Here is a 22,188-nt window from a genome sequence, read left to right as displayed (position 1 = left end):
AGATATTTCATAAGAAATGAAGAAACCTTACAGGCCGAAATGCTAGCCAAACACTGAACATTAACCATTGAACCCACAAGAATCATTTCGGACTTCAACAAAGTCACGTTCAAAATCGAGACAACTTCAAAACAAAGCAATAGAACCTTCAAGTATTGAATATGACCAATATCCAGCTTAGAAAAAGGCAAGGTATCATTTGCAATGAGGAGGTGAGAGATATTGACACCTCCCACTGAGAAGCTAGGGAGGAAGCAACTATCAACAGCTGCACCCAACATGTGACTAAGAGCACCCATAACAATGATGGAACGAAAAGAGAGAGGGGGTCCCATTGTCTTAGCCCCCTAGAACTATTACTTGAGATCCATTCAACAATACCGAAAAATAGGCTGTAGAAATATAATACATAATCCATAAGATCTATCTTTCTCAAAAATCACACATCCCAAGTAAGTAACACAAAAAGTTCAATTGACATTGTCATAGGCATTCTTCATATCTATTTTGCAAAACGATACCTAGCACACCTGCTTTTAGTCTACTATTTAGACATTCATTAATAGTGAGAGTAGAATCTAAGATTTGTCTTCCCTTAACAAAGCCATTATGAGGTTTGGAAATAATACTATTTATGACAATAAGATTATCTTACATACCCAATTAACAAGACTAATGGGACAAAAGTCCTTAACTTCAATTGCCCCAACCTGCTTCCGTACAAAAGCAATACAAGTCACATTAAGACTTTTTTTTGAGTTTTCCAACAAAGTGAAATTTGTAAAAAACTTTCATGATATCCTCTGTAATAACCTCCCAACAATCATGGAAGAATGCCATAGAGAATCCATTCCGGCTTGGAGCTATATCCTTAGCCATCCCACCAATCACTTGATAAACCTCAATCACCTCACATGGTCTCTCCAACCAACTAGAACTCGACTGGTCAATGGATTCAAAAGCCATACCATCAAGATTAGGTCTTCAAGGGAAATGTTTAGAAAGAAGACTTTCATAATAATTGAAAATATGACTCTCAATAACTTCATGATCTGAACAAACCTAACCATCAATATGAAGCATCTCATTAGCATTATTCCTATGGTGAGAATTAGCCACCCAATGGATGAATTTAGTGCATGTATCCCCTTCTTTTAACCAAAGGACTCGCGATCTGTTTCCATTAGATTTCTTCCATCAAAAGAACCCTATCTAGCTCAATGGTGAGAGGTCTTTTCCATAAACGCTCCTCCATAGAAAGAGGGGAGACCACTTCCCTTCACTCCAAAACCTATAAATTCTAATAAAGTAACTGTTTTTTACCATCAATATGCCCAAAGACATCTGCATTCTACATCTTCACAAATCCTTCTTCAAAACTTTGAGTTTATCAACTAAAATAAAACTCAGTATGCCCTTCAAGGGATATGAGGACCACCACGATCTCACATTCTCCACAAAGCCCTCAACTTCCAACCACACGTTTTTAAACTTGAAATATCTATTACCCTCATGAATGCCCCCACAATTTAGCACAATAGAAAAATGGTTCGAACAACCCTACGTAATCTCTTTTGGAGTATTGTAGAATAATAAGCCTCCCACGAAGAGGATACCAAAAGGGACGAAGCTCGATAATTGGACCATGTGTACGTTCCACCGGGTAGAGGTAAATATAGTAAATCTATATCAAAGATAAATTTAGAAAATTCATTCATTGCATGGCTAATCCAAACTTCTCCTGATCTTTTGTTGGGGAATCGAGTGATATCAAGATCACTACTAACACACCAAGGTAAGTTCTATAAACTACATAGACCAACTAACTCATCCTATAAGTCATTCTTATAACTGTCTGCAATGGGTCCATTTACTCCAACAAAAGGCCAAAATAAACACATCCTCCACATTCATAAAACAACAAGAAACTATATGGTTCACAATACACCTCAATATGCTCAACACCCCGTATCCCAATGAGAACACCCCCAAACTCTCCATTGGAAGCAAGGAACTCCTAACCCACATACAAACATCCCCACAAGCTTCTAATGGTGCATTTATTAATAATCTCAAGCTTATTTTTATTTTTTTGCAAACAAACAATGTCCACTTTCCATTGATGAAGAAGATCCTTAACTTGAAGACTCTTATCAAGATCATTAGGACCCTGAACATTCCAAGAAATGATTTTAGATTTCCTGGAGAACAAGCCACCCTTCCCTTAGATCTTCCTTGATCGGCAATCCCCTCTAGTGTATCATAATTAATAGAATTAGTAAGACACTTAAGCTCTCTATCTTTTATGGAAGCAGGTTTGGGAGAGAGAATACGACCCGCAATGACAATAAATAAACTCCGAATTGATCCTCAAACCCCTCACAATAGACCCCTATAAACTTCTGAATTTCCTTCACTTTTTGGATTATCTAATTCGAGGGTAAGTCAATCTAGAGGACAAAGATGACAAAGCACATAACGACACATGATCTGCCTCAGCCTCACTAGTCATCAGTTGTAAATTGAAATGATCCTATTCAATCGCAAGTTAAGGACACTAAGGCACTAATTCTTGCCCACAATCTCCCATCCCAACCTCAACACCTTTTTCTACAATAGGAACACACTGAAAGTTTGGCAAGATTAGTACTGCTATCCACCAGAGTATCCAAAAAAAAAGTACAAAAATACTCCTTACAACCTGATATTGAGATACCCTCAATAGGAGATATAGATGAAGGGGGAAACAATGACACTCAAAGTTGAGAGACCTTGGGGGCACAATTGTGTTTTCCTCTTTCTACAATATAGTCAAGACCTAAAGATAGCTCCCTAGTGTACTTTATCACATAACTCACACTTTATCACCCAACTCGCATGGCGGCAACTTTACAAAATGGGTAATAGAGATGTTACTCGATGAGGAAGAGGTCTCCTGTAACACATTCTTTAGAATCTTGTTCAGTAGTGAAACAATGTTGGAGATTAGTTCGGAAGCACTCGTCGATCAATTTTGGGCTAGGCCCTGCAACAAAGGATCGCCTAGAGATTAGTTGGGCCTTGCAGATGAAGATGTATCTCCATCAAATGGAGAGGATCCAAGTAGAGTTCTCACATGCCACACGGTCCATGTATGATTCTACGGCCTAGCCCCCACCAAATCCTTTCCTTTGCCACTACAAGTTGGCCCCTTAATAGAAGGCTTGGGAGAAAAGCCCAAAATAGTCATCCCAGAATAAGTCAATTGGCTCGAGTTAGAAGATGAGCTTACGAGCAAACCTAGACATGATCCCACTTTTAAAAAAAGACAATTGATCTTCTCCTTCACTTAGGCTGCATTTGGATGTTAAGCTGAAATGAGTTGATCTAAATTCTTTATAAATAATAGTGAATTGAGATGGTTAAGTTAGTTTTGTGTGACCTAGTTAAGATGAATTTAAGTATATTTGGATGTTAAAATGAGTTTAGATGTATTTATAGGAAGTTGTAAAATTATTGAGTCCCACCATTAATTATTAATATTCATAGCTTTGTCTCCACTTACCAGTGCCAAACCTACAAGCAAAATAAAAGAAATGAAAGTAAAAAAAAAGAGGGGGGGGGGGGGGAGATTGCACTTGCTAATGATCAAATTAATTTTCTTGATCCCACAAAAATGAAAATGTTGGTGGGAAAAGACAGGATTTTTCATTGGAAAACGGGAAAGGACAAAGATTTCAAATGGAGGGAACATAAAATATTGTCTCACGCATAGATATGTCAAGTGGGGTCCAGTCAATGGTAGAAATTTGAGAAGTTGTGGGACCCAATTATTAATTTCATATTTAAATGACTTTCAGAAGAGATGAAACTTGCATTTGGATGTTCAACTCAGTCTAAAAATTAAGTGCATTGGACTGAATTGTGCATTCAAACGAAGTCTTAGAGTAACTTGGCCTTCATTGTCAATAGTACACACTTCTCAGAGTTTTTGACACAACTCCCTAGGGAAGGAGAACGACACCAAACATTGCATGAGAAGTAGACCTAGTACGTGTCGCTAGAGTAATTGGTATACCAAAACTAGTATCCGAAGACAACATGCCACCCATCCCTGAGCCATCATGATGACAAGAGTTTCCTTGAGAAGTCAATAAAGGCACCAGCTTAATCAACATGGCCTTATACTACACTGCAAGACTCGAGGGAGAGCTAGACGAAGCTAAGCTCTAGTCCATGCTTCAATCTCTAGACAAAAATACATTTTGGATTGAAGTATATTTAGTCAACTACATATTCTATATAGTATGCCTTGGGATTTATAATTGAGGAATTAATGTTTAGGTTTGTGTTAGCAATACTTCTATATGTCAGAACCAATTACTAGCAAGAAACTAACTCATTGAAGCCATGTTGAGAGCTAGCTTTTTGGCCAATTGATTGGTATAGTTGTGTAATGTTAATTTGCTGTGAAATTATATATGTGTGTGCGTGTATGTATTTATATATATTAACATCTTTGTGAGTCTCCATTATTGGATTCTCACATTCTTTCTCATTTCTTTTTCTAGATTTTCATAATTTTTAACTTGGATTAAATTTTTTAGTTGAGAGTCAAGTTATTTTCATTTTCTCATGAGGGCTTTTCATGTGTTCTCGAGGATTTTGACTTGGTTTCTATCTATAAGTTTTAGAAGATGGAATCAGATTCCTTCATTCTAGAGAATCCGTCATCTAAGGAGAGTCAAGTAAGCGTTGATGAGGATTTCAATACTCGTGTGCACAAGTTTCTTGCCAATAATGAGAAATCTCAATCATTTCTTTTTCAAAGGCATTCATTTGGTGTAGAAGGCTATAGATGTGTCCTGTATTTTTTTTTTTTTTTGCCAAGGAAACATTATTTCATTCATTTATAAAATGGATAGTTACAACTTCTTACTTGAGAAATACAAGTCAAATTCTAATTTTTCTAGCTCCCCAAACACATAAATTTCTTTGTGGTTGACAGGATCTTGTTCAGCGCCTCCAAACTAAACATCTAAGAAACAAATCTCTATCTTAGAATACCGTCTAAGATAGAAAACAAAGCTCCTACTCCCTTGGAGTGGAGCACATACTTTACAGACCCCTAGTCCTAGAGACAATGTTTTCTATTTTTTGATTTTATTTTTATTTTTTCTCAATACAACCTAAAACAACAAAAGTACATAAAAAATACACGAAAAAATCGAAAGAAAACACAAAAAATGAAGCTATCTTGGCGCGTGAGGTACATGCGCCGCCCTAGGAAAATGACTATCAATAGATTTGAAATGACTAGTGACCTTGCACCCCAAAATAGCTGCGCGCTGTGGTAGAAAACCTCTTGGACGGAGGTGCGTGGCTCATGCACCGCCACTTTCGATTAACTTCTTCGCCTGTCTGAAATATCAGTGCCTTGGAAATCTTGTGGTGTGGAGCTGAAGGTCTACGTTTCGTCCTCCTCGACTTGAAAAAACCAAAGAAACCAAGAAATAAAATAAAGGAAGGCATAGAGAGAAAAGGGAGGGAGAAGGAGAAGAAGGAGGAAGCTCCCCCTCCTTTGAGCAAGTTGGGCATTGGATTTTTAGAGAGAAATTGGACCTTCTATCTCTAAGTTTGGAAAGGAAGATATCTACAAAATATCCATGTGTCATGTACTATTGAAGCTGTTGAAGTGTTGATTTTCTAAGTTGCTTCTTCTAGTAATGCTAGAATGTCTCTTTATTTTGTTTTCTCATTTTGATTGCGTATGTATTTAATTTTTTTTACTTATTAATTAAGAAAGTGAATATTAGTGTCTTGATTATTTGTTTATATTTTTTAAAAAATATTTAAAAATATAAATAAAATGTTTTAGAAAGTCTGTACTCTTTTTTCTATTAGTTTCATGGTGAAAGGGGTCACTGTTAAAGAGGATAATGAGGCTTACACTATAGTGTTTGGTAGTAAAGACGTAACTTAAACTAATTTGATTTGCATTGAAATTGGTAAGATGAAAGGGTTGAATAATTGAAAAATTGGATAAGAGTGAGATAATGGTATAATTTGTAAAATTTTGCTTTTAATTTAACGATGAAAGAGTAATGGAGGAGTTGCTTAATCTCCACAAGTCGGTATCAAAAAGTCTAATTTTAGTATTTAATCCTTATAACATATGTTACTTACAATATTTAAAGATACAAGGATTATTTTATAATATAAATTTTTAATCCTTATATTTTAGTCATTAAGGTCTTGTTTGGCAATAGGGATATTCTAATCACATCTTGAAAGTTCTCACAATTTTTTTTATAAATATTATTCAAATATAAAATACTTTTTAATTTTAAATTTTTAAAATTTACATCTAATCATTACTTAATTATTATCCAAACACAAAATCATATACAATTTTTTCAAACTTCTAAACAAACATAAAAGACAATAAATTTTTTTTAAATTTCAAAAAAAAAATTAAATACTTTTTTAATTTTATAATATTTTTATTTAATTTATTATCATTCTTTTTTCAAAAGTTAATAAAATATATTAACTAAAGGTAAAAAAACCAGTAAACCGGTAAACTGGACCAGACTGGTGGGTTTGGTTCGGTATCGATTTCATTTTTTTCAAAATCGGTCAAAGCTGATCCAGTTCTAGTTTTCTTTTTTTTTTTCTAACACTGGACCAGAGCAATTCATATATATATATATATATTTTAATTTTTTTATATTATATATAATTATATATAAGATAATTTTATATTATATAATAAATTACTAATTAATATAATATTAAGTTTTAAAATTCTATACAAATAACTATATAATATCACTATAGTCTATTGTATTAGTAATTATACTAATAATCCAATACTATATGACTAAATATTATAATATACTATAATATATCACTATATGATATATTATAATATATCACTATAGTTTATAATACAATTATAATATGTATTATAATATACGACATCATATTATCACTATATATATACTATAATATAGTATAATATATCAAAAAAATAGACCAGAACTTGTAAAATTAGAAATATTAATTTAGAAATATAACTGATAGGGTATTGATTTTTCAAAATTTTAAACTGATATATATCATTCGGTTATAAAGTAGGTCTAAAATTTGACCGTTTACATCCCTGATTTTAATTCAAATTATTCAAAAATAATTAAAAATGTGACGCAATAAATAAACGCTGTAATGGCTGATGTCATTTTGTATAGTTCGGGGCAGCAGGCATGGTCAACCTTTTCCTCGGATTAAAATCCTCCGAGTCTCCGACAATGGCTAGAGCAGTAAGTTTCAGATTCCGGGGACAAGCAGGCAAGCATATCGTGACAACTCTCAAGATTCTCATCAACACCGAGGTATAATTTCGATTTCTTTGCAGAAATTACTCGATTTAGAATCAGCATATTAGGTTTTTAGCTTTATCTTCGTTCCTAGATAGAATAGAATCAGGAACCGTAAACTGAAAAATTGGCTATTTCTTTGCATTTTTTCCTCCACTTTTCTTACTTGTATATGGTTCCAATCTCGTATATTTTGCTGCATTAAGCAGTTCGATGCTCAAGATCCCATTTCAATGTATAATATTTCTTCGCTTGATGAAAATGTCAGATAGAAGTAATAAGGGGATTCAATGCGCTGGTTGAGACTTTTCGGTAGGAGATTGGAGGGTTCTTGGTGGGGTGTGAAGACAGCAACAGTCGGAGTTGTTTTGGTTGCTTCATTACTTGGTTCATCATGGGGTTGTCACATTCCAGCAATTTATAACTTCGGCGATTCCAATTCTGATACAGGCAGTGTCTCGGCAACTTTTGGTCGAGTCCCCTCTCCCAATGGTCGGACTTTCTTCGGTAAACCTTCTGGTCGCTATTCTGATGGGCGTCTAATCATCGACTTTATAGGTATGCAGGTGGCGCGCTTTTCTCGGCTGCTCATTTATCTTCTAATTTAGAGGATATGGAAGGTTGTGTGTTTTGTTTTGTTTTGGTTGGAGGAAGGAGGATAAGGGAATAGATAATGCTGCTGTAATGGGATTATTATTATTATTTTATCTCTGATGATTATACCTCGAGTGATGATTGTCTGTGCTAATTTCCGATCTAATGCAGTGTCATTAACAGTTAAATACAATACTTAACTTGTTAGCCATTTTCTGCAGCTGAGAAGTTGGGACTTCCGTTCTTGGGGGCATATCTTGACTCTATAGGACCAAATTTTAGACATGGAACAAACTTTGCTGCAAGTGGGTCTACAATCCAGCCAGCTGATGCCAAATTATTTGGGGCTGGTTTTAACCCCTTGTCTCTGGATATACAGCTTTCACAGTTTGAACAATTTAAGGAGCGTACTAAGGACCTATATAACCAAGGTTAGGAATACTTATTGCTGATTGTTCTTGGTGTAAGAGATAGTTTACCATATGGTCCCGTCATTTAGTGAGAAGCTTTTTCCATTTTGGATTTTTATTTAACATTAGTCTATATATGCTTTTTGGTATTTCAGCTGAAAGCCCTTTGGTCAAAAGCAGCCTCCCAAAACCAGAGGAATTCTCAAAATCCATTTACACACTGGACAGTGGACAGAATGATCTTAATTTTGCACTATTAACAACAACAGAGGAGCAAGTGCGGGTATCCATACCCAATATAATCAATCAGTTTGCCCTGGCCATCGAGGTAACTTAACCTATTACGTTTACAAATTTTCTAAGGGAGCCCAGCCTTTCTTTCTGGGAAGGAGGGTGGGAGAGTTGACCAAGAAGCATGTAAACTGAACTGAACATGACTCAAATGATTATTTATGTCATTGATAACAGGCCACTTCTTCGTTGACTTAAGTTTCAGCTAAAAAGAGAGTTCTAGTCCAATGGCTACCAAAGAAGTATGAATTTCTGGACAAGGTTTTTAAAGTAAGGATGCTATTTAGTATAAGTTGGAGTCTCTTTAGCATAAAATTGTGAGTTGAAAGCATGGATCAAAAGATTTTACAAACTATTAATATACAAGGGTTTTGTTTTAACCATAAATTTTGGGAGTGCAGCTTAAAGATTGGGGTTCCTACTTGTCAAAAAAAGATTGGGGTTCTTACCCATTCCTATTGATATTAATGAATATAGTTCCTCTCAACTCTTCTTGCTACATCTGGCTCAAACTAGATTTAAAACTTTTAAACCATCGTTGTACATACAACTCTTATATATGTATGTGTATGGTGACTTTAATGGCCTAAGTTTTCATGATTTCCTTGTTTCTAATAATTCGAACTAGATAGGTGCTCCACCTGTATACCTTCTTGTATACTTGGACTCTGTCTTTTATCATTAATACTACCATTTACTTATAAAAAAAAATATGTATGTGTATGGATTAGACAATAATAGAAAATGGTTTAAGATCTAATAGTTATATGATCAGTGGGATCGTAAATAGATCAAGGTGCTACTAGATCATACAATCAGTACTGGCTCCCAAATAATATCATTATATTGTAAGATTCTGGTTTAGATCTGTTTTGATTTAGGTCTAAAATCTAGTCATAAGGTATTAAAATTCTGATAAAGATTTTACTCACCATGCTTCTTTATGTCCCAATAAACATTAAGCGTGTGTAAAGGAATCATTAACAACACCAATTCTCTTATCCATCCCTCTGATAGCAGAATTCTTACCCTAAATGCTGTGCTTGAATGCGTTATTTTTTGGGAATTAAACTTTTTACACACAAACTACAACTTGTTTTTCAATTTGCACTCCGAACTACCAAATGTTTTTATTTTCATCCTAAACTACCTGTTTTCTTCCATTGTCACCCCCACTTAAGAACTGACCACATGACTAATTTGTCATCCATCTCAAAGGTTACATCTTAACAACTAGGGGTGACAATTGAAAAATATAAGTAGTGAAAGTCAAAATTTTTGCTAGTTAGGAGTGCAAAGTGAAAAACATGTAAATTGTCCCTTCCTTTTTTTTTTTTTTTTTAAAGCATGTGCATGTGGAAATTATCAGATCCATTATGTATCACTAGCGCTAATCTTGTTCATAGAACAAAAGCAATCAGTTTCCTTTGAACTTTAAATCAAAGTGTTGCTTACATATCAATGATATCATTCTTACCATAATTGTTTAAACTTAAATTCCTATCAACTTTAATAAATATTCTGCACATAATATCTTTTCATGTATTAAGAGCAAAAGGTGGGGTAGAGTACCGATATCTTTATCACTATTTAATGTAAGTTAAAGCCCACAACTTGACCAGTGAACCGTTTTCCTTGTTTTGTACATGGGAAAATATTTTAGAAACTCTACCAAGATGGAGCAAGAACATTCTGGATACATAATACTGGTCCCATTGGCTGCTTGCCTGGTTTTGCTGTAAAGAATCCTCCAAAGCCTGTTAATGCTGACCAGAATGGCTGCATAAAGTCCTACAATTTGTTGGCTCAAGAGTTTAACAAGCAGCTTAAAGATAGGGTGTTCCAATTGAGGACCCAGCTCCAACATTCACTGCTCATCTACGTTGATATCTACACTGCTAAATACACTCTCATCAGTGAGGCGAAGAAACAAGGTAACTTTTACGTTTTTTAGAACTTTTGATTACGAGGACCCATGATTCGAGGGCCTACAAAAATCTTGGATGCACAACTTCACCTGCTAGAGCCATGCATTAGGTTCTTGAATCATGTCTTCCACTTGGAGCGACCCAAATTGGTATAAAATCTTATAAGTTACTTCAGAAGTTAAATATAAATGACCTGTGATGCCATTGTACTACTTGACTGTCTCTTCCATGCGACAACAGTGGTTTATTCAATTTTTTCTTTATGGGACTACAAGGATTTTTTGGGACTACAAGAGAAGGAACTTTACTTCTTTTCTTGTTCAGTATGCCTAAATGGAAAACTGGGTTCACTCAGCATTTGTGAATTGCAGGTTTTATTGGTCCACTTGCGTACTGTTGTGGGCATGTAGATGGTGCTCGATGTTGGGAAACATCGATAGTGAATGGAACTGAAGTTTTTGCAGATTCTTGCAATGATCCTTCAAAATACATTAGTTGGGATGCCGCACATTATACTGAAGCTGCTAATAAATGGGTAGCTAACCACATTCTGGATGGCTCACTCTCAGATCCCCCAATTCCCCTCACAAAAGCATGTCACAAGCCTGATTCTCCTAACTGAGGCATGCAACCATCAAGTTCGTCCTTTTGTTTGAGTTCACAATTGGTGCCATTGAATATTCGATTCTTTTGGGGAATTAAAGGGTGCCGTTTTTATATTTATTTTTTGCTGGATTTAAAGGTGTTAATAATGGCACTGCTACCGTGCTACGTTTTAAATGTAATTCCAGTTAGGTCTGCGCAACAATGTGAGTGCACTTGGTGTCAAATGTCAATGTTACTTAACATTGGGGAAATTTATGGTAATACAACTTGGTGTCAAATGTCAATCTTGTAGTTTTGTACTCGACTAGAAAATTTTCGGATCGTACATGAAACACGACATTGTTTTGTCGATCTTCACGTATAAAAAGTTTTCGCCTATAAAAACATGCTTCTGAAAGTTGAGAGATCAGACAGCAGATAGTATATAGCACAACACACATATATCTTCTATATATAAAAAGTGTGTATGAAACGGAAAATCTTGTTTTAACAGTTTTTCTTGTTTTTCCGTTAAAGTTAACACCGTTTGTTTTAACGGTTTGGCACATAAAATGAAGACATAAATGTTGAGAGAGATAACATTCAATGTTGTTATATGATTTATTAATCTCAATAATTATAATACTTAATAGTTTATATAATAATAAGTAATTAAAGATTAGTTATTATATTTTTCTCTTTCTCCTTAACATATGCACGTGTATTAAGTGCATAAGACGTGAATCCCTAAGTATAATATATGTATATTATACGTTTCATTAATTCAGATTATTGAGTATTCCAAATTTAAAAATCTCATATAATATATAATATAAGTGTGTTTAATCAAAGTGTTTTATTTTTTCCATGGTAGTAGGACGTAGCTTCCGCTAAGTCATATTCCATACATGGGCTTGCTATGATAGGCACGTGATAAAGGTCGTGATCCTTGAACTAATCAAGAAAGAGTAAATTCGGCCAACAATTTCAAAATATATTTTATGATTTATATATATAATATATAGAAAATATTATACCACAAATTTTATAAAAAAATTATGTTTTAACTTTATGTTGTCCCTGATCGACTCAACCAACAGCAAAATAAAATTTTAATGTTGTCTATATTAATTGTCTACAGGATGACATAAATTGATGAATTATAATACAAACATTAAACGGCACATATTTTGAACTACCGTTTGTGTTAGACTTTTATTAAATTTTTTGTATACATCTTTGCTAAAATTATAGATGTTATAAACATGTATTGGATTATATGATATTTTGAACTAATTTTTTTATTTTCTCCAATATGCCTTAAATTATTAAGTGACATCAATAATTTTTATAAAATATATATTATTTTTTACAAATAATTATTTCATAAAATTAGACAAACGTGCTTTGCACGTTACTCCTACCTAGTATATATATATATATATATATTTATATATATGCAAGGTGTGAATTTCCTTGTAACGAGATTGCCAGAGTTGAGGGTATTGAAACTTTGGGTTTGAGTGATTATTTTTTATTAGTAAATTTGTTTAAGATCGTCAGCGTAAAGACTCCATTTTCACAACGGATACAAGATCTAAACAACTTGTTGCGGGGTGCGATGGACTATTGGGTGAGACCCATTGACCGGGTCTGGAGATGGAGTCGTCCTTGGACACTAAGAAAGAGTGTGGAAGTAGTTGCGGTTTTAAGTTCTCTGGTGGTTGGGTTCTCAATTTTCATGGCAATCGGACGCCGTGGAACTCTTGGTCAATTCCCATTGGCTAATTCAAGTCATTGTGATTTTCCGGCGATATTCAACTTTGGTGATTCGAACTCCGATACGGGAGGCAAATCTGCAGCGTTTCGTCGGATTCTCTCTCCCAACGGCGACACCTTCTTTGGTAAACCTGCGGGGAGGTACTCCGATGGACTAGTCGTCATCGATTTTATAGGTGAGTTCTCCTGATTTCCCATTTTACCAATTCCTTCGGGAAACAAAAAGGATTTTTGTAGTGTAAGTCTGAAAATCAGAGGAGCGATGTGTTGGAACAATAACCCATTTGACTTTTGAGGGTTTAGGACGATTATGCTCCAGGATTGAGTTTGTGCAGCAAAAAAAGGCTAAATAATTTGATGAATTTGTATGTTTGCTGTGAAACATTGCTTGTTTATTCAATGCACGTTCCGTTTCTGATTGATTGATATGCTTTTAATCCATGTAATGCATTAAAAGCCTCGTTTTTACTAGTCTTCTCGTTGTGTAGCATGGTAAGATAAAAATGATTAATCCAAAATAGATCATGATCCCAATTACTTCGTGCTGGCTTATAAAATATCAAACCTAGTGAATCTGGACCTAGGCAGAAGACTAAATCCAATGGTTGCATTCTCCACATGTATTTTGACTAGTACACTATGTTTGCAGCTGAGAAGCTGAGGTTACCTCTCTTGAGTGCATATCTGGATTCTATGGGGACAAATTTTCGACATGGAGCAAATTTTGCTACAGGAGGGTCTACAATTCAGCCAGTGGATATGAGAATCTATGAGATGGGTTTTAGCCCCGTCTCTCTTGACATACAGCTTTTGCAGTTTGAACAATTCAGAGCTCGCACATTTGAGCTATACAGGGAAGGTTAGATATATAGTTATTATGAAGTTGGGATATGTCTTTATGCTTTTGCTTGATCAGACCTAGTTACTAGTTTCTGGTTATCAGGTAGAAACTCATACACCAAAAACAGTCTCCCAAGACCAGAGGACTTTTCCAAGGCACTATACACGTTGGATATTGGACAGAACGATCTGCATTTTGGGTTCTCGTCAATGACGGAGAAACAACTGCTGGAATCGATACCAAATATTATCAATAAATTTTCTCAGGCAGTGGAGGTAACAAAATTGATTTTTATATAGCTCCTTAACAAATTATACGGTATTTTAGGACGAAAAACAAGGAGTAATCTTCAAAGTAGGCATTATTTATCAATCATTTAGATCATCGAAATGCGAGCTGTGACTTATATGGAGTATGCCATTGAGAGCACATTTGATTGTATTGATTTTGGACTTCTCTAATCTGCAAACCTTCTCAGGGATTCCTTGCAATGTTTTAACGCACTCAATTTTGTAATCAGCAATGATTTGTGTCATTTAAATTGTGTGGTGCTGTCCTGATATGCTGTTTCAGAAACTATACCATCTTGGAGCAAGAGCATTTTGGATACATAATACAGGTCCTATTGGCTGCTTGCCTTATTCTGTTACTTATTATCCTCCAAAGCCAGAAAATACAGACAAAAATGGCTGTGTGCTGTCCCACAATAAGATAGCCCAAGAATTTAACAGGCAACTCCTGGTGAAGGTGTCCCAACATAGAGTGCAACTTCCTGATGCAATACTTACTTATACTGATGTTTTCTCAGCCAAGTACAATTTGATTTCTGAAGCAAAGAAGCTTGGTAAGCTTTAAATATGATCTTTGGTTTTGTTTCATTATGAATACACAAAAGACAAAAATAATTTAGCTTAGCCAATATCATGTTCATTTTATCCTGTAATATCATTCATTTTTTAGTTTTTGGTGTTGGGGGTTTGCAGGTTTTGCTAATCCACTAGGATTCTGTTGTGGGCATTTTGGTGATCCAAGTGTTCAATGTGGGGAAAAAGCAGTAAATGGAACTGAAGTTTTTGGGGTTTCATGTAGCAACCCTTCAGTTTACATTAGCTGGGATGGCGGACATTATTCTCATGCCGCCAATAAATGGATAGCCAACCGAATTCTTGATGGCAACCTCTCTGAACCTTCTATCCCCATCACTGAGGCCTGTCGCAAACCTGCACATTTGTGACCATGAGCCCAAAGAGTGCAGTTCGAGCGATTGATACGTAATTTTGGTTTGTGTTTCTGTTGATAAGTTCTCTTTTTCCCCATAACAGAGTGAGATGATGTAAATTGAAGTTGGGGACATTTGAAAACTTCTTATGGGTCTTCATTGAAATTGGATAAATGCTAGTCCCTTTTTTTTTTTTTATACAAGCATCAGGATCAAAGAGAGGAAGAGTTGCTCTGTTTGCACCCTGGGTTTTCTCAGAATCTGTGCTTCGAAGTTAGATATGGTATTCTACAACATTGCAGCTAGTAGTCAGCAACTCAGTGTTGGAATCTAAGATTGAAAAAAGAAGAAGAAGAGCATAACAGCTTTTGTTTTGCGTATTTGTTGAACGCATCAACATGTAATCTAGGCGGGAAGTTGCCCAATATAGGGAGTATGGTGATCTCATATGGGCCACATTGGTATTCTGACTGCTGTTTTAATTCGGTGTAGGCTTGTAGCCATGCAGTCTATATTCTTCTAAATTCCCCTAATAAGAGTAGCAAAGCGGCATGGTAAGCTAAATTCTGATCTTCATCCCTATGATTCAAAGTGATGAGGTGGTAACTTGCACTTCTGTGCTCTCTTTGGTCTGCCCGATTCTCTCTTTTGTTGGTATTGAATACTTTTTATTTTTCAAGTATTGTTGGTATTGATTATTGAAATTTTCAACGTATTCCTGTAAAATCACGAAATTATCTATCAATTTTTTTGAACAAATAGTAACGATCTTAATTATCAAGATTATGAAATGAATTAAATGCTTTAAAATAAATAATCAAACTTGCAAGACATGACGATTGGTTACAAAGGAAAACCCTTTAAAGAATTTTTTAAAGGTAAAAACCCTACGGGACAGTCAAACTCAGGAAAGTCAATCTTATTATTTGAAAAACAATTACAAGAAATCATCAATTACAAAACCTTTACAATTCGACTCTTTTACTTGTTTAGACAAACGACCCATTTGTCTTCTACGCAGTAGCAGCCAGAACTTCTGGCGATCTTCAAATGTTGACTTCCCTTCTGGAACTCCAGAGCCTGAAATCTAATCGATGTTTCTTCACACTTAAAGCATGATCACACTCAAGAAAAGATGAAAAACTCAATGAAAATTTTTAAGTGAATTTTCTATCATAAATGTTTAGAATATACTCTCTAAAATTCGTAGGTTAAACTCATTGCTGAGATATAAAACAGAATCCCTTTAAATATAAATTCTGGAAAGAGTTCTAGTCACAGTAGAACTCTGTTGATGGGTAGAGACAGTCGCGAGAACATTTCCTGATGGGTTGCTGATATTTCGCGATAACTCTTCATTGTAATTTCTTATCTGTGTTTAGCGTTGGGTCTTGAAAATTGCATAATCTTATAGATTCGAAAATCATGTAACTGACTTATCTAAACAATCTTATAAACTTATAGATAAACTCAATATTTTTAAAGATAAATTTATCTCTTATTACATTCATCCAAATTTAATCAAATAATGATAAGATAAATCTTATCATTTAGTCATTTAATTTTAGCCAATTTTTGCTTTTACAATCTCCCCATTTGGCGGATTGGTGTCAAAACCAACCTGATGAATGTCTTGCATCTACAATATTTCCCTTTGGTGGATCGGTCACAAAACCAACTTGATGAATGTAGTGTGTACCTAAGACAAAAACAACCAACATATCAAGATCTCATAAAGAAAATCTTAATACAGTAATGAGAAGAAATGACATAGAACATTCCTTGAAACTAGAATCAATAATAATAAAAGGTTAGATGTAATGTAAACCTACAAAAAGAGTGTTCTAGTCATAATCAATGATCATGTTCAATACTTAGTTCTCCCCCCCAATATTCTGCTACTCTCCCTTTTTATTTTCAGCAAACTCCCCCTAAATATCACAATATGAAAATTTTAATCATTTGCTCTTCCAATACTCTCCCTTTTTGTCACTAATATGACAAGACACAAAATAGAATAAATATCACTTATATGTGCCAAGATGAAGACTCTAAGAAAGACATGATGAACAATTCCCATGTATCTCAACTTTTTATGGATTAAATGAACCTAATGTATGAGCATGAATATATGTCAAATAATGAGCAAATGATTAAAACAACTTAGTTGAGACAAAAACTCAAACACTTGGTAGACATACCATGAAAACCGAATGACAAAGGCCAAGAACCCACCCAAAAATCGTCCTCAATACATACATGAAATAATCTCAAGTGAACAAATATGTCAATGCCCACTTTGCCCAAACAAAATCGCAGCCTCAACATCACAAATCAACAGTCAAAATTCCAACTTTCAGATATAGAGGTGTCAAAATCTAAAACTGGAAGGAGAGAGTGATTGGAATAAACTCAAAATCTTACCGTGACTTATCGTAAATATATGATGGAGAGCCTTTAGTCAAGAAATTCAGAACCAAGTATTTCTTCCAAATAGATCGTATAAGATAAGAATGCGAAGAGGAGCGCTACGACATGCATATGTGAGGTGCCGTGTGTTGGATGAGTATTATGAGGCACTGGGAGCATTTGTAGAGACCGAAGTCACTTTAAGTGATGTTGTGCGAGGCATGTGCTAGAGGGTCTCTCTGGGACTCAAACATGGATATAGAGCAGTGTTCTACTTGGATTTAGTCAAACTAATATCACCCAGATTTATATTACTACCCAATATCCACCCAACTTCCAATAATATTTTATTTTTTGTTACTTTATTTATTTTATTTAATAATGAGAAAATAAAAAATAATTTAATTTAATTTATATATATATATATTTGTATAAACAATGAAACAAGTAACATGCTTAAATGCATCTTAGTTTAAACACAATGTTACTTACAAAACAAATTTAATAGAGTACATCCTCTTATTTGTAACAATCACTATGGATGTTTACTCCTCATAAGATCATCAATGTCAAAGTTCATGTGAGTGTGTGAGTGAGCAAACTTATATGAGGTAGCAAATTTTTATTTTTTTTTCTTCAATATATTTTTATAATATCATCCATGAGTATTTTCTTTTTATAGATGCTACCAAGAGATTGTCACTCACCTCAAACGTCAAACTTTGTGCTAGGGCCTAGATACATGAGCAACTTCTCCAAATACTAGTTTGCACAATCCATTTTTTATGTCTATTTTTGTTGCTCATCTTTTTTCATAATGATTAGATTAATGATTCTTTCTATAAAGACTTAAGGAGATAGATCCGTGTAGGGTGTTAGTTTTTTTCCACAATGATTTAAATCCGAATTTTTCTATACGGATCAACTCTTTGTGTTTGGTAAGGGGAGAACTCTTTATTAATGTACTAGGTTCAACTGGTATTAGTCAATTTAAGGCATGGACTCCCTCTATGGTGAGCATCTCATTAAACAATATGAACATTAATTATTATATGCATACATATAAGTTCTTCACAGTGCTTTGTAAATGAACTTTGCCAAGATACTCCATAGAGTTAGTATATAAAGTGAATTGCACAAAGTAGAGAGATGCATAGGTTCAGGAATTTATTAAGTGAGAACACAAATGCTCAAACTTTATATATCAAACATGCACTTTCCTTAAAAAAAAAAACTTTGAACCAAACCAAAATTTTTTATTTTTATATTATATTTTTCTTATTTAAAACTGAAAAACAGAAACATAAAATCCAAATAGAAAAATAAAATGTATGTCCTAGACTAATGCAATAATATAAAAAAATGCAAGAACATGCAAGTAGTCCTATTGATTAATGTGACATGGCATCTTCTTTGACCAACAATTTTGCTTTAAATTTTGACCTATTCTTTTCATCAACACCACTTTGTATGATCTTTTCTTTATTTTGAAAGTAAAAATCTGCTACTTCACCAAGTTTGAGACTTAAAAAATTCATTTGTTGACTCATATCACAAACTTCATTCTCTAGACTTTTTCTTTTCCTTTTTAGATTTCTTTCACCTCCCTTTTTCTTCACTTTATTCAAGTTAAAGTAATTTGACCTTATATGACCAACAACACCACAATAATGATAAGTAGGAATAAATTTACCATGCAGATTTTTTGAATAAACTGGCTTAGGTTCAACATGATTTTGAAAACTTACTTTGACTTCCTTTAACAAAAACAATACCTTTGGAAGTTGTGCAGCGGATGATGAGACCAGTTTTTCTTTCCCCTTTGAAGTCGTGTACCCTAGGCCAGTTCTATCACTACTCATCTTTTGAACACTCAACATCTCTTCTAATTTTTGTGTTGATGTTTTTTCTTGAACCTTTTCCAATTCCTTTTCTAGTGTAATTTTTTGATCCCTTAATCTTACTATTTCAATATTAGAAATTTTGAATGCTTCAGACAATTTATTTTTCTCACTCTCCATATCAATGAATTTCTTGTACAGCTTCTTGTTGAATTTCTTTAATTTGATCACTTCTTCACACACATCATTGTAAACTTCTTGTAAACTCAACTCATGATCATCCACAACTAGAGCAACCTCCAAATCACTATTGTCATCATCACTTTCAGATTTTGTTAGATCAATATCAGAAAAATCTTTAACAATAGTAGAAAAAGTCACAAAAGTATTATCATATTCAGATGATGAACTTGAAGTTTCAGATGATGAATTATCACTAAGTGTGACATTCATTATTTTTCCTTTACTTTTCTTAAAATTTGGACATTCAATTCTTATATGACCATAACCAGAATATTCATGACACTTTACTTTATCATTATTATTAGATTTTTTTTCCATTTTTCAAAATAATTTTTCTTTACAAAAAATTCTTTACCTCTTTTTTTCTTTCCACTAGACTTTTTATTAAATATGAATTTTCTGAACTTTCTTACTATGAAATTTATATCCTCATTGTTAAAATTTTCTTCATCAGAAAAATCATCTTGATCCTCTTTTATTGTTTTGAGAGCAATGGACATACATTTTCTTATTTGAGGAAATGAGGATTCATACGTTTGTAAGGAACCGACCAGCTCTTCAACTTTTATTATATCCAAATCCTTACTTTCTTTAATGGCAGTAATCTTAGGTCGAAATCTTTTCGGTAGAGATCTCAAAATCTTTCTCACGATCCTTGAATCCTTCACCTTCTCACCGAGATTAAACCTGGAATTCACAATATCATTTAGTTTAGCATAAAAATAATTAAAACTTTCATCTTCCAACATTTTAATCTCTTCAAATTTTGAGGTTAGCATTTGTAATTTCAAATTTTTTACTATTTTTGTGCCTTCATGTGTAACCTCTAAAATATCCCAAACTTATTTATCAATCTCACAGAGATTCTTTTAAATTCTTCAGGAGATACCGCCATGAAAATAGCGTTAAGTCATTTCCTATTCAAATTGTAATTGCTGATTTTTTCTTTTATCCAAGCATCTATAGATGTCTCGGGTTTAGTCCATCCTCGTTCAACCGAGTGCCATACACGTTCATCTAAAGATATGAGAAAAGCCCTTGTACGAACTTTCCAATAAGCATAATTTTCCCCATCGAAATATGGTGGAACGTATAATGATATCAATATGATCTACAAGAGCATGGATCACACTCGAATGAGTAAACCACGCTTTGATGCCAATTGAAATTCCCAACGTACCCCTGTAAAACTACGAAATTTTCTATCAATTTCCTTGAACAAATAGGTTAGATCTCAATTATCAAGATTATGAAACGAATCAAATACTTTAAAATAAATAATCAAACTTGCAAGATACAACGATTGGTTATGAAGGAAAACCCTTTAAAGAACTATTTAAAAGTAAAACCCTACGGGGCAGCCAAATTCAGGAAAGTCAATCTTATTATTTGAAGAAAAATTGCAAGCAATCATCAATTACAAAATCTTTGCAATTCGACTCTCTTATTTGCCTAGACAAACGACCCATTTATCTTCTAGCGCAGTAGCAGCCAGAACCTCTGGCGATTTTCAAATGTTGACTTACCTTCTGGAACTCCATAGGCTGAAATCCAATCAATGCTCCCTCACACTTAAAGCATGATCACACTCAAGAAGAGATGAAAAACTCAATGAAAATTCTCAAGTGAATTTTCTCTCATAAATGCTCAAAATATACTCTCTAAAATTCATGGGTCAAACTCCTTGCTAAGATACAAAACCGAATCCCTTTAAATAGAAATTCTGTAAAGAGTTCTAGTCACAGTAGGACTCTGCTGAAGGGTAGAGACAATCGCAAAAACGTTTTCTGACAGGTTGCTGACATTTTGCGATAACTATTCACTGTAGTTTCTTATCTGTGTTCAGCTTCAGGTTTTGATAATGGCAGACTCTTATGGATTCGAAAATCATGTAACTAACTTATCTAAACAACCTTATAAACTTCTAGATAAACTCAATGTTGTTAAAGATAAAGTCATCTCTTATTTTACATTCATCAAAATTTAATCAAATAATGATAAGATAAACCTTATCATTTAGTCATATAATCCTAGTCAATTTTTGCGTTTATAATTGATTATTGAATATGACGGGTCTTATGAAACTGTTTTCGGCTGTTGTTGTGGACACTATGGATATCACAATTATTACTTACCGTGTATATGACTATCTAATGCAGGATGATAGTGACCATGCATGGGGACTAAAATTGTTGAGGTTCCTTGTAGAAATTCTTAGAAGTACATCAATTGGGCCGTGCATTATATTCCACGCTGCAAACCATTGGACAGCCAACCAAATTTCAGACGGCTCCCTCTAACACCCTCCAATATCAATCACCGAAGCAAAGCATGTCACAAGGCCAAGAGAGAACTGCTAGCAAGGAAAGAGAGGCTCGTTCCATGTTAGCAGTTCGTCTTTGTTCTATTGGGACCATCCAGAGGCAGCCAGCGGGCTCTAGCGTAGGAGAGGATTGACAGGTCCAATACATGGAGTAAGGGTTTTGGGTGGTCTAGCAGAACTTGGCTAATGGATTGACTTATGGGCGTAACAAGACCCCACTGAAGACAAACACAATCCAGATAATACAAAGAAATATCATCACCTTGGTATTGAATTGGGATCAAAGTTTTAATGTGATTCCTGCATGGATTGCACTACAACTGTATGAGTAATGTCATTTTGGGGGGATGGATTTTTTTTTTTTTTT

General features: G+C 34.3%; 2 protein-coding genes across 3 annotated transcripts; both read left to right on the top strand.

The window, feature by feature from the left end:
* Positions 1–7,216: 7,216 nt before the first annotated feature.
* Positions 7,217–11,465, top strand: LOC122308743 (GDSL esterase/lipase At3g27950-like). 2 transcript variants are annotated; one of them, XM_043121949.1, is made up of 6 exons: positions 7,217–7,373; positions 7,627–7,916; positions 8,174–8,383; positions 8,518–8,690; positions 10,317–10,587; positions 10,953–11,465. In XM_043121949.1, exons 2-6 carry the CDS (start codon positions 7,649–7,651, stop codon positions 11,201–11,203), a joined length of 1,173 nt encoding a protein of 390 aa, XP_042977883.1. In that variant the 5' UTR covers positions 7,217–7,373; positions 7,627–7,648; the 3' UTR covers positions 11,204–11,465. The 2 variants fall into 2 exon arrangements, with proteins under 2 accessions (XP_042977883.1, XP_042977884.1); XM_043121950.1 differs by having other exon boundaries at positions 7,234–7,373; positions 7,631–7,916.
* A 1,176-nt stretch (positions 11,466–12,641) lies between these two features.
* On the top strand, positions 12,642–15,716 carry LOC122311970 (GDSL esterase/lipase At5g14450-like). The gene is made up of 5 exons (XM_043126773.1): positions 12,642–13,121; positions 13,595–13,804; positions 13,889–14,061; positions 14,360–14,630; positions 14,770–15,716. The coding sequence occupies exons 1-5, from the start codon at positions 12,788–12,790 to the stop codon at positions 15,018–15,020; spliced, it is 1,239 nt and encodes a 412-aa protein (XP_042982707.1). The 5' UTR covers positions 12,642–12,787; the 3' UTR covers positions 15,021–15,716.
* The last annotated feature ends 6,472 nt before the right edge of the window (positions 15,717–22,188 follow it).

Source organism: Carya illinoinensis, chromosome 5, assembly GCF_018687715.1.
Source record: "Carya illinoinensis cultivar Pawnee chromosome 5, C.illinoinensisPawnee_v1, whole genome shotgun sequence".
Lineage (NCBI taxonomy): Eukaryota > Viridiplantae > Streptophyta > Magnoliopsida > Fagales > Juglandaceae > Carya > Carya illinoinensis.
The sequence above is the reverse complement of the archived record's forward strand: the minus strand, read 5'-3'. Positions and strand labels throughout refer to the sequence as shown.

Coding starts and splice junctions, on each gene's coding strand:
- LOC122311970 (XM_043126773.1), top strand. CDS start 12,788: ATGGACTATTGGGTGAGACCCATTGACCGGGTCTGGAGATGGAGTCGT. Junction 13,122..13,594: donor AGTCGTCATCGATTTTATAG/GTGAGTTCTCCT, acceptor CTATGTTTGCAG/CTGAGAAGCTGAGGTTACCT. Junction 13,805..13,888: donor ATTTGAGCTATACAGGGAAG/GTTAGATATATA, acceptor TCTGGTTATCAG/GTAGAAACTCATACACCAAA.
- LOC122308743 (XM_043121949.1), top strand. CDS start 7,649: ATGCGCTGGTTGAGACTTTTCGGTAGGAGATTGGAGGGTTCTTGGTGG. Junction 7,917..8,173: donor TCTAATCATCGACTTTATAG/GTATGCAGGTGG, acceptor CATTTTCTGCAG/CTGAGAAGTTGGGACTTCCG. Junction 8,384..8,517: donor TAAGGACCTATATAACCAAG/GTTAGGAATACT, acceptor TTGGTATTTCAG/CTGAAAGCCCTTTGGTCAAA.